The sequence below is a fragment of the Apus apus genome, chromosome 4 (genome assembly GCF_020740795.1).
Source record: "Apus apus isolate bApuApu2 chromosome 4, bApuApu2.pri.cur, whole genome shotgun sequence".
Classification (NCBI taxonomy): Eukaryota; Metazoa; Chordata; class Aves; order Apodiformes; family Apodidae; genus Apus; species Apus apus.
Genome location: NC_067285.1, coordinates 63,884,221 through 63,897,387, shown reverse-complemented (window position 1 = coordinate 63,897,387; position 13,167 = coordinate 63,884,221). Strand labels below are relative to the sequence as shown.

General features: G+C 38.8%; 1 protein-coding gene across 1 annotated transcript in view; it reads left to right on the top strand.

The window, feature by feature from the left end:
- Window positions 1-11,856, top strand: part of BANK1 (B cell scaffold protein with ankyrin repeats 1) — a 122,127-nt gene extending 110,271 nt beyond the window's left edge. Inside the window, exons 13-17 of the mRNA XM_051618280.1 lie at window positions 1,686-1,875; window positions 3,448-3,511; window positions 4,964-5,034; window positions 8,603-8,652; window positions 11,523-11,856. Of these exons, the coding sequence (XP_051474240.1) occupies window positions 1,686-1,875; window positions 3,448-3,511; window positions 4,964-5,034; window positions 8,603-8,647 (370 nt within the window). The 3' untranslated portion in view covers window positions 8,648-8,652; window positions 11,523-11,856. The remainder of the gene's footprint in view (window positions 1-1,685; window positions 1,876-3,447; window positions 3,512-4,963; window positions 5,035-8,602; window positions 8,653-11,522) is intronic.
- The last annotated feature ends 1,311 nt before the right edge of the window (window positions 11,857-13,167 follow it).

The window sequence follows — 13,167 nt, the reverse complement described above, 5'->3', positions numbered from 1 at the left end:
TATTCCAGCCGTGGAAAGGCAACAGCATGGGGAGCAACACTTCTCTCCTGGGTACTCCAAGATCCATGTAAAATTAATTACTTGTGGCAGTCCAGTTCTTATTTGAGTTGTAGGACATCAAAATCTTGCTACTATACATTCCATTAATGGTACACTAAAATAATTAACTGTGGTATGTAGAAAATGAATGAACACTGAGTGCAGATTTTTGCTCTCTCTCTCCTATTAACAAGTAGCAGGTCACCATTAAAGCATACAGAGCAGCACATTATCACCCATTTATTTCTGCAGTGCAGAACTGCAGTCTATAGTGCTACTGACACTACTTTTTATGAATCCTAATCACTTAGGAAAATAATCCAGAACCTTCTAGAACTTACTTTGTTTGAATATTGGTAGCATACCTCTGCAAACCAACCTAGTGACCTTCTATGATGGAGTGACTACATCAGTGGACAAGGGAAGAGCTATGGATGTCATCTGTCTGGACTTCTGCAAGGTCTTTGACATGGTCCCCCCCCACAACATCTTTTTCTCTAAATTGGACAGATATTGTTTTGATGGGTAGAGTGTTTGGTTGCTGAGGAATTGGTTGGATGGTCGCATGCAGAGGGTAGTGGTCAATGGCTCAATGTCTGGATGGAGACAGGTGACAAGGGGTGTCCCTCAGGGGTCTTTACTGGGAGCAGTGCTGTCTAATGTCTTCTTCAATGACATAGACAGTGGGATCAAGTGCACCCTCAGCTTGTTTGCAGATGACAGCAAGCTGACTGGAAACATTCAGGGTCAGGCTGGATGGGGCTCTGAGTAACCTGATCTAGTTGAAGATGTCCTGGATTATTGCAGGGGGGTTGGACTAGACCTTTAAAGGACCCTTCCAACCCAAACTATTCTGCATTCTCTGTGCAGTGAAACAGGTGCTTTATGTCACTTTTGCAACAGCTTCATAGAGGTCTAGGCAAGCCCTGTTTCGTGGCTGCTCATGTGTTCTGGATCAGCCATTTCAGTCTCATTGTCCTGGAGATACAGGTTGCTACACCTCCCTGGACCAAGCTGTCAATCTGAAAACATAGATCTGTCTGCCATTTCCCTTCAGTTGTGCACCTGTATTATAATCTCTAGGAGGACAAGGCTATAATGTTTTCTTGTCACTGCAATATATTTAATAATTTGGGGGAAAGAGATCACATGAGTTTTCAATATGCTTTCTGCTAAATTTCAGCCCCAGCTTTTGAGAAATGTAACGTGAAGTTGGAGAAGGAAAGAAAACAAAGGCACCATGAATGTTTTTTGTCTTAACACAGCAACACTTTCCTTTAAAATGTCAGTACTAGAGCTTTAGCACTAGAAGGAAGGTCGTGTTTGAACTGACACCAATGGAGAATCCATGGGTCAGGACAATAGTCATGAATGAAATGTTCAAGATGCTACTCTGCTGCCAAAGAGTAAGGGTAGAGTCCTTATTGATTTGTTGCATTTCTCACATTGGGAAAAACAAACAAAACAAAAAATACCATAAAACAGAAAGAAGGGAAAGTAGAGTCACCCTAAAGTTGCTGTGTTTTTATTTATGTCAGACTATCAAATCACTGCTCGCATGCCTTTGTTGAAAAAAGTGCTCGTATCAAAAAGAGAGAGGAATGAAGTGTCTTAATGGTATTTTCTACCTTTATCTTTCTACATTTTGTAGCAGTACACAGAGACCATACTGGCACAGTAACTGACAGCACTGTGAAATACAACATCCCTGCTGAACAGGAAGAACTCATCCACTTGCAGGAACAGGTGAAAAAGGGGGCAGTGTCTGTGGATAAAGCTCTCGACAGATTTAAACAGTGGCAGAATGAAAACCAGAGGCTACAGTCTACTCAACAGGTATGAGTCTGAAATTTGTTTCTTGATGGAAATCTTGATCAGACGTTCCAAAAACAAACTCTCGTATTTTGGGTCTTACATGTGACGTCAAAAATAAGAGTCATGGTTTATATGCCCATCAACTCCCAAGGAGCTTCCTGCTTATGGTTCTGATTCTTCCAGATACCTGTTTCTATTGTTGTTTGATTACTTGAGAGGCTTCCTGAATTTATTTTACCCAACTTCAGGTGCCATTGCACTTGGTTAAAATCCTGAGTTAAATATGTTGGTCTTCTAAGACTTTTGTTTTAAACTGTCTTTGTATTTTTAATTAAACCAGAAACCTTCTGTAGCTGAACAAACCAAATGTGCCATTGAACAGTGTCACCTAACAGAAAAACAACTATATCAAGCATACATTGTTACTATATATTGACTTACATCAGGGTTTAGGCTTAGCTTAAAGTGTTGGATCTACTTAGTGAAATGTACAATTGTTAGCAGTGCACTTCAGTTCCTTTATATTCAATATATGGAGTAACTTGAGGTGCACAAAAACAGGTTTTCAGAAGCCCACACACTGAGTCACTGAAAGAACTGCATCAAAGTTAGAAGCTAAGGAGAAAGGTACAGGGAGGAGGTTTGTAAATTACTAACAAGATAGCTGGAGAAGAGATTGTGCCCTCGTTTTATATGAGGTTGTGCACTAACAAAAATATTTCTTCTTGTCCTTTAAGTGCATTTAGTAGTAAGAGGAAAGCCAAAGGTAGTCTGCTACTCTGCAGGCAGGGAGAGCTATCAAGTGCTGCCAATAAGGAGAGATTAAATGCTCTCGTGTGTTTGCATTTGCTGAGGAAATAGTATGAGCTTTGTCATCACAGTAGAACACTGAACAGCAAAAGTGCAAAGACTTAAAACAGTTTAGGAGTCTGGTTTGCAGGCATCCACCACACCCTTCCAAATCTGCCTGTGGCCAAGCATGCATATGGGAACTGCTGGTATTGCTCTTGTCAGTCAGGGGAGTTAATTGTGGAGGAAGATGGTATCTAAACTATGCAAAGATAGCAGCACTAAGTCATAAGCCTGTGTTTCTAGGAGGATTTACTTGGCCTTCTTTCACTGCTTTAGGGAAAAAGCTACTTTCTAGAGGTGGTTTATATCCTGCATTGCATATGTGATTTTCTTTGGTTTTGTACCATAAAAAAGTCTTTCACTGTTACCCCAACATGATGAATTTACTTCATGCTATCACTGCATTTGTTTGGTCTTCACTGAGATTTTTGAGGGGAAAAAAATCACATGTCCAAAGCAAAAAACAAAGCCCCAGGCATCTGTAATCTAACAATAGAATCAATGTCACTTACTGATGGGAAAAAACCTGCACGAGATTCTTGGGTACACATGTTAAAAGTAGCATTTACTTGCAGCACATCATAGACATTTTTTCAGTCTTTTCAAATTATTTTCCTGGAGAGAAAAGCTAGGTGTTCAGAATGCTAAAGAATCCAGCTTTTTATAGTTCTTCGTTATTTCTACAGTAAGCTTCCAGTATTGATTTCTGCTGGTGGTTTTATGCTTGTTTTTTGCTTAAAGGAAAAAGGGCACCACCTTAGAGACACCAGTATTGGAAACAGACTGGAAAAGGAAAATCTGAATGGTAAGTTGCACTTGCTCTGCCTTTCAGAACACTGAAGCCTTGAACTGTTAAGTGTACTGCAAAGGTCTCATCCAAAGCATAAGCAGACTTTTGGATCTGGCACTGAATTTGTCATCAGCATTTTCTGTATTTTAGCACATTTCAGTTATTTTAGTGTAATCAGGCCTTCAGCAGAGTCAACATTTCATCCCAAAGAGGAGCTCACTGAGAGTTAATGGGGCAGAAAATTTACCAAGTCTTCATGGCTCGCCTTTCTATTGCACATTTCCTACTGCTTCATCACAATTAGGGTAGGTGATCTCTTGGGAACAATTTACTTGATGAACTCAGTATTTTATTTGTAAATCAGCTATCAGTTTGCACTTGTAAATTCTTGATGAACTTTTCACTGCTACAGCAGTTTAGTATTATTAAAAAGCTATACCATTGGTTATATAAGATTTTTTTTTTCCCGTTGTGGCCTAATGTCATCTGCAGCATTATAAAGGACCTGCAATTCCTGCAGATTATTTTATCTTGTTGTTATGAAAAGTTTGTATTAGGTGGTATTGACTTTAGCCTACTGATTTCTGTAAACCTCAAGACATATATTCATTTTTCAAAGGGAACTTTAGTAATTCTTTTTCACGTTGGATGTATCACTATTTAAAATCATTGCCTAAATGTGTTATTTCCTTACTGCAAGAGAAAAAAAATAATCCACTGTACTTTCAGTATTCTGTTAGACAGTGTGGCATTTATATTGGCTTGTGAGATACTGTAATTAAGGGAAAGTCTAGCTGACCCAGAGGCAGGTTTGCAGTCCAGACTATTTAAGATCCCCTGTGGTTGGTAGGGGTGAAATGTCCTGAGCATGTGAACAGGCTCAGTCCATCAGCCTGCACAAGGCACGTGGACCCTGAGGGCTTGGGATCACTGCATTTGTTCCTACAGTCTGTTTTCTGTGGGCAAGGGAAAGCTCATGATGACATGAGGGTGAGTCTTGGAAGGTATTTGTCTGTAGGGTTTTCTTTTATTGCCACATCAATCCTGCCTCTGTAGCATCCCTGCAGAGTTCAGTAGTACTCAGCACCAGAATTGTAAATGTGAAACAGTAAAGCTTGTGTTACCCAGTAACTCAGATAATGATCACTTTGTTCCCTTTGATCCCAACCTCTCTGCCCTCTCCTCTGCGATCTTATATCCTGTTATGCATATAAATCAATAGCTTTGCACTGGAGAAATACAGCGGGAAGAATCATTATGGAGGCCCGTCTTGTCTAACAGTGCACTTTATTATCAAAGATTTAAATTTCTGAAAATAAGATCTTCTAGGAGATGGAACTCCCTCTACAGCTGGAGGCATATTAATGGCAAGAGTATAGAGGGATCTCACAAGACAAATAGCTAAATCCAGACAAAAATAAATTGCCTGAAACAAACATAACAATTACATTCTTTTTTCTTTCATAGTTCCTAAGGAAAGCAGACCAGAGGGCATTCCTTTTAGAGACTTTTTGCTCAACTTGCCATTTAATAAACTGGTATGTATGAACGTTCTCAAATTTGTTTAATGAATTCTAGTTTTACATGTGTATACAGACTCTCCAGCTGTACCTTTAAAAAAATGGGCCTCCTGCTCCAGATGGCACTTTTGAAGTCAGGATTTGAATATTCTTTTTCATAGACCATTTTTGTAGACTTGATTGAGATCACCTAAGAAGCCTGTTAGAAAAAGGAATTTTATTTTAATGACAAAAGAAAAAAAATCTCCTATCATTTAGTATGGAACATAATTTTTTGTTTCTTGATAAGTTTGCTCATGCTTCCACTGTAATGAAAGTTATTAATGAGAGTGGCTTTCAGTTCAGTCTTCCATTATAACATCTGATGCTATCTCAAAGTTCAGGTCTCATTTTTTAAGTTTAATATAGGACTCAGTAACACCCCTGAAAAACATCACCCTGCAAAGCAAAAAGGTCTGTCACTCTTGGAGTGAAGTATCTACAAAGCCCTATCTTAATAACAACTAAATAAGGACTAAGCATGTAGAATGGTCATTTGCAGAAAGTATGGACACAGACAATAATTTAGTTCATTTCTATATAATATACATATAGTCTTACTCATAGACATTGATAAAATAATTTTTTTTTTCCAAGAAAGGAAAATGTTAGCCAACAAAACAACAGCAAAAAAACAGCTTTAGTAAAATTTCTTGGAAATTAATAAATTATCTGGGGACAAAAGCTTCATTTTCAGATGTGAGTGGCCCAGATTTTTTAAGGTATTTAAGGTTTTCCGTGGCATCTTCCCTGAAACCACTGAAGTACTGAACTGGAAGTAGCCTATGGGAACTTCATCTTTAAGCTAGGCTCATACACTACTTGGAATGCTGCCTTGCCAACCATGAAATACTACAGAGTAGGAGACAAGGAAGACTGGAGAGAAGAACAGAACTGAAGCAGTCAAACTGATGAGGTATGTCTTGGCATTTGAAGGCCTCAGCTAGGTCTCCTCTGCGAGACAGCCAGGATGTGCCCATGGGGAGGCGCACACACACTGCTCTCACAGTAAGAAGCTGTGCTCTCTCACTAAGGTAGATGTGTGCTGCTGCTGGGGGTCCCACAAGGCAAGAGCATGCAAAGATGGTTAAGCCTTAGCTTACCCTCTGGTAACTAATTCCTTGCCTATGTCCTGAGACAAGGTTTGGGGGTTTCTGTGTCCCTGCTAACAGAATGAATGGCAGCAACTTAGACAACATTTACATGAGGAAGACTAACAAGCTTACTCTAAAGTCTTAAAAGACATCCATACTTCCTAGGAAATAGGATTTTTAATTAAAAAAAATATGTATGATGCCTATCTACATCTCTGAACATTTGATTTACCTATGTGAATCTGGTTTAGCTGTTTCTGAAAATGAGATTTCAAAATCTGCCTTCTAATGCAGTTACATTATGGCACCTTATGTGCCGCATCCCACAGATTTAGTCATCCAGCTTCTCTAAAAATGAGTGCAAGATTGCAGAAACTATGTAAGATGGTTTGAATGACTTATAGTAGTTATCCCCTTACAGCTAACCATAGAACGGTTTGGGTTGGAAGGGACCTTAAAGCTCACCTAGTTCCAACCCCCCTGCATGGGCAGGGACACCTCCCACTAGACTAGTTTGCTCAAAGCCCCATCCAACCTGGCCTTGAACACTTCCAGGGAGGGGGCATCTACTGCTTCCCTGGGCAACCTGTACCAGGGTCTCACCATACTCATTGTAAATTAATTTCCTCCTAATGTCTAACCTAAATCTCCCCTCTTCCAGTTTAAAGCCATTACCCCTTGTCCTATCACTACAAGCCCTTACAAAAAATCCCACCCCACCTTTCCTGTAGGCCCCCTTTAGGTAGTGGAAGGCTGGAGCCTTCTCCTCCCCAGACCAAACAACCCCAGCTCTCTCAGCTTGACTTCAGAGGGAGAGGAGCTCCAGCCCTCTCATCATCTTCATGGCCTTCCTCTGGACTCTCTCTCCAAGAGCTCCATGTCCAATACTACATGAAGCAAATATTAACCTCGACTTTTTTATTATCATTATCATAATTATTTCAATGTCAGCAACTTGCATAACAGTTTTAAATGAAGGTAGGTCTTGGAAAACATGTCAGCTGCTTATTAGGCCTCCTGTGACAAACAACTGTGGAAAAAATGAACAATTCAGTCTGCATCTGTTCCAATCCTTGGAATTCCTGGCAAGACTGGCAAGGTAGGTGCCCTGCTGTGCAAAGTTCAAATATCTTTTTCCACAGGGAACTCAACTGAAACAATTTATTTCTTAGCTGTTAAAATGAGTTTGTACTTACACTGAAAGTGGCCTTCATATCCAAAGGACAACTTTTCTATCTGTTGCTATAGACTGTGCAGTAATGACTCATTCTCAAAAGGCACTGTAAGCTGCCAGGTCATCCTCTGCAGTAAAGGCAGCCTCCACAGAATTTTGTCTTCCAAATGTTGATTTCCAGATTTGTAGATGCCTATGACACTAAAGCAGGTCTGGTTTAATTAAGTTTGCTCAATCAGCTGCCAAAGACCAAATTTATTCCTCAGCTTTATCCAGAAAAACACTCAAAAGAGCACTATGCACTTTTCACAAATAGGCAAGTTATTGATTACGTTTGCTGTCCTAAATGTCTGGCTCTGTTCCTCTACCCTCATCAGCACCGTGTTTTAGTCCAAGTTGCTAACAGATCGCTTATTCATCAGTTGATACCAATCCAGCTCGCAGGTGGTGTCTAAGCAGATTTCCCTGAAAATTAAAAAAAATCCCCACCACTTAATTCTGAGTACATAAACCAGTTTCCATTGTCTCTGATGCATCAATATGAAAATAAACTAAGACAGACCCCAATTTTGACATTTGGATCCATGAGAACTCAAACTCCTTTACTCAACGCAGTTAGCAAAGTTGAAATAACTCAGGATCCTGAAGCACATACAAGCTTTTGTGTGTGTGGAGAGTTAGAAAGTCATAGAAAATACTTTTTCTTTTCTTTGTAACTTCAACAGCATGCACTTCCATCAGAACGTCTAAGTCTTGAAAATATGTATTTGTTAGTAGTTTACAATAGTGTCCATTGGACTTGCAATGCTACATCTTTAGCCTGGCTTATTTCCAGTTCACACGATGCTCAGATTTGTAATTAAGAGAATAGCAAAAATCAGTTTCCTGCCCATTTTTCACCAAATCATATCTTCCTGGGGAAAGCCCACAGTCAGACTGTTGACTGAGGGGTGTCACTGAGACAACTGCATATCCGTGCATCCCTCAGCCTCTCCTAATTGGTACCAAAAAAGACCAGCCATGCTGTTAGAACTAACATTTGATCAAAATCCACCTCCTGTCATTCTCCCACATAACACCTGCCTGTTTTTGTGGATGTTGCTTGCTCCCCTGCTTCCAGGGACACGTGCTGAATTCACATTTGAAGTAAAGCATACAAAAAGTGACTCATCCTACATATGTATTTGGTGAATTATTCAGCTTTGAAAGACATTCTGCACTGGCCTAATTTATCATTGGTACATGTGACTGTTTATTAATTGCATTTATTTCCTTTTAGTCTCCAACTAGGAACCCAACAGACAAAGAACAGATGCCCAATTAACAGAGGTAAGAGCATGTATATGAACACACACAGAGACATGATCTGTCATGGAAACTTAGCACTTGTGGAAGTACTTTCCATCAGAGTGCGTTCATGTAACGACAGAATGAAAGTGCATCTCAGAGGTCTGATTTCACAAGATGAATGTAATCATCATACATTCTGGTTTATACTAGAACTTATTTTTTGTCAGGTGTCAAGCTATTCTTGTAGACAGTTAGTCACCCAACTTGTGGATGCAGCTGAAGAGAGCTTTCATTAGTTACTGCAACTAATTCAGCTTATGTAACTAAAAGCTATATAAGTGTGTGGTCCTACAAACTGGTCACCCACACAGTATCAAACATATTGAATGTCAAAATAAAGTTGAAAGGTATAAATACAAGGATGTGTCCAGAAATGCTGAATAGCCAAGAGACCAATGGTCATTTAAAGTCCTGGAAAGCTTACAGGTGACAACACTGTCTCAACAAACAGCAAGATTTTCTGATTTTGCTGCTTGTGACTGAGTTTCTTGGTTTGGGCCTCTGATGAGATCTTAAATACTTGGGGTTTTTAATTACTATTTGCTACATATGTGCTTCCATGTATATCTCATAGCTGCTTTAAGACTGTGTGTCTGCCTTTCAATGAAACTTACCATTTAGGCTTGCTCCTAGTAGAAAAAGGAAATCTGTTACAGAATTTATTGGTGGTTTCTGGGTTTGGTGGTTGATTCTTGCGGATTTTTTTTAGTCAGTTCAGTTTTCATCCTCTGTGCTGGGAACAAACTTAGTAGGAACCAAACTTACCTCACTAGCTGAGGTTGTAGACTTCATGTCTACAGTGAAATAATCACCTGGAAATATACTTTTGCTAATCTCTCTGAAAATGAAGGAGTCATGCAACCTTCCATATGCATGGAAGGATAACTACCATTAAAAGTTTCAAGCCAAGAACAAGGATGTCTGCATTCTATTACTGTATGTGCAAATCTGTTTCTTGAGATCTTGAAGCCAATACCTTAGTTTTCTTAAGCCCTGAGTTTCCTCAGATCATCAATCTCACAAGAAGAGGCAGTGCTGAACAGCTCCAAAACCCAACATTAGATTTTCTTCTTCAGTTTCCTTTACTTCAGATGAGTTTAAGACCTGAAAGTTTTAAAAAAATGAAGTTTACTGTTTTAGACATGAGTAGCATTTGTAATTTTGCATTATTAGAGCTATAAGAGGGATTAAATAATTTTTTCACAGTAACAAAATAATACCATTTATTCCTAAAGACAAATGTAATTTTAAAGGCTTTTTAAGCTAAGTTATTTTTATTTCATTTGCCTGTGCAGTGGTTCCAGAGTCTTCCAAGAGTTATCCTGTTGTAGCAGTATTTTTTTGGCACTGAAAATGGTTAATCTTCAGTGAGGTCTTTTCTGCCACCCTTCTCTCATGTGAAGAAGAGAACAGTTACTCCTTGTGACAACTGTTTCCTTGTCTTATTTCTAGAGCTAGCTGCCCTCCTGCTGGCTAGAGTACACTGCCCACACCATAAAACAATAGGTACCTTCTCTGCTGCTGCTTACTCTCTAAATCACTTATTCAGGCCCCCATCCTCTAAAGTTCTCATATGACCCAAAAAATTAGTATTACACCGTGACCTGAAAACTTACTACTCCCCCTTCAAGAGGCAGCTCAACTCCTACAGGGGCTTCCCTAACAGGGCTCGTTCCTAGAGTGGAGCTGAAGTCACTCACCTAGACTTAAGTGGGCTAAAAGGCTCTGAATGTTAAGATCTCTGCAGCTGGAGAAAACTATTATGAAAAACTTGGTAATAGCAAAGGTGCTTATAAATTGCAGATTACTCAAGCAAGATGAATCCTTCAAGGGGAAGGGGGAATTACCCCTTTCACCAGAATAGGTGATCTCTGTCACTTTTAGAAAATTGTTATGTGGGAGAGAGAGAAAGCAAATTAGATGTGGGAGAACTTGCAAAATACAATTTATCCAGCACATTCAATCAGTTCTCTTTGTGAATTAACCACCCCAACCCCCGAGGTTCTCCTTGGCCTCTCCATAGCTTTCTTGGTCTTTTCTGTCTTCAGATTGGTTCAGAGGCCTTTTAATACCATAGCACTAAGCATACCAGTATATGAAAATCAAAGAATTTCTGTAGAGGCACATGTGCAGCAACTGTAAAGTAGTATAATGGCCCTGGCAAGATTAAAAAAATGTGGGATTGGGGGTAGTGGTTTTGGGGTTTTTTGTCTTCTCTCTTTTACACCACTTTCAAGGAGATCATCTAAACAGAAAAATAATAGTTGGAATGTTCATTTATCTGCATGCACTGGAAAATATGCATTTAAGGTGAAATTCTAAAATTCACTGAGAAACTAACTGCATGTCTGAAATGTATGCTTTCAGTACAAACCCAACACAGTTAAATCTTTGTTGGTTTGTTTGTTGTTGCTTTGGTTTGGGTTTTTTTAAGACTCCGTATTTCTTTCTGAAAGTGATAAAATACAGTGTACAGAACAATACTGTGTAAACACTTCAGAGGACTGGACCTTTCTTGTAAAAAAAAAAAAGAAAACCCACAAAAAACAAAGAAACAAAAAAGCTTATCTGATGACCACTATTTTTTTACAGCTAATAGCAGGGAGATTTTTTTATTATTACCAAAAAAATGCAGATAAAATATTCAAAACCTGTATTTCTGTAGCAAATACTCTGACTCTCCTCCAACTCCAGTGCAAAGTTCTTAGCTACATTGCTCGTGCCTACCCACAGATCATCACACTTCCCCTATGCTTTGGTTGTCTCATAGTCATTTCAACAATTGCAGTGTTTGATCTTACTCTACCACAAACATGGTCCCATGTGCTGAATAACAGGAATTTTTTCAGTATTTCTTACAGTGTGATTCCTCAGCCAGCTGTGCTTCAGTTCCTGTTGCTTGGCATCCCAGCCTCTAAGCTGCACCCTGACAGCCTCAGGCTCCAGCACCTACTGCTGTGACATGGCTGTGTGACCATCGACACACTTCCAGGATCTTGGAATCTCTCACCTGGGCCAGCTCTGGAAAAAGTCCAGTATCACTAAAGCACATTAATAAGACTTCTTGTAAAGTCAGCATGGAATTTTACATTTCTTCTGTGGCAATTTTTTTTTTCAATATGACAGCTGAGGATTTACATGCTTTGGTTAATTATTTTAAAACTCATTTTAATTTTCCCACAATGCTTGGTAGTTGTTTAAAAGTAGACTTTATGCAGAAAATAAGATCATTAAAAGTTAGGAAGATTATTAATTTCTAATACATAACATTTAGGTTTTACTTTTTTCTTAAAGCATTTTTCTATAAATTTTGTATATATTTTTTCTTTCCTAGGAATAAGAATTGTACTCCATCACTAGTTTAAATCACTGTACTCAAAGTAAGGCTAATTTCTAAAGTAAACCTGCATAAATCAGTTCTAATGATCTACTAATACATTAAAGTGATTACAAGAATATGGTTTACAAGGAAATTGTGTTTTGTTTTATAAATTGCCCAAGTAAGTGATACCCAGAACAAAACCAAAAGAATCACCACTGTATTTACACAGCAAAGGTAAAGGAATAAATGTGGTTAAGGGGTATGATGGTCTGCATTCCCACAGTGATATACTCCAGAATTTAAGTGAGCATGTGATGATCCAGGAGTATGCAAGACAATTTGCCCTATCTTATATGCAAGAAAGGAAAAAAAAAAAAAAAAAAAAGAAGAAGAGTTCTCATCTGCAACCTGCAGAGGGGATAAAAGAATATTTTAACTTTCAGATAAGAAGAAGCTTAAATAGATTTACCCCGCCCTAGTTATCTGAGTTTCACACAGGCCTTCTTAAAAAGCAGGTAAAGGTGCTGTGAGCCAAAACAGCCTCCAAAGAGATCTTAATCTTTACTAACCTCTCAGTTGTGAGTTATTCACAGCCAGCTTTAGGAACCTGAATTGTTCATACCAAGCCTCCCCTCAGGTTCTCAGCAGTGTTGAAGCTCTGTTCTGCACGTACTAAGAGACGCTTGCACTCACACTTCAGTTAAGAAAAAAACTGAAAACAACTTAAAATCTCTTTAATTATAAATAAATGTTGCTCCTTAACTACATGTTAATGTGACACCCGAATTTGGAAGACAGGAGTGGATTTTATGTTCAGACTTACAAGCCTCAAGGGTCATATTTTCCCAATTTCAACAAATTATTGTTCCAAGAACTGCTAAAAACTGATAAAAAGTAGGCCAGAAATACAATGTTGGGATTTTAAAATAATTACAGAATCTTCTAACTTTGTATCCCACATATAGCTTTAGACTAATTAAAATTCTATTTTCTATGCGTTGATTAAACTTCTTCAGGAAATTATCCATTCTCTGGGGAAACCTTCCATTTCTGTTTGAAACACTCCCACAAATTCTGCAGGTATGTTTCTATGAAGTCATAAATATTCAGTGACTGCTCTCCCAGTGTGACAACAAAGCTTTGCATTCCATGCAATGGCTTCTCATTAGCTA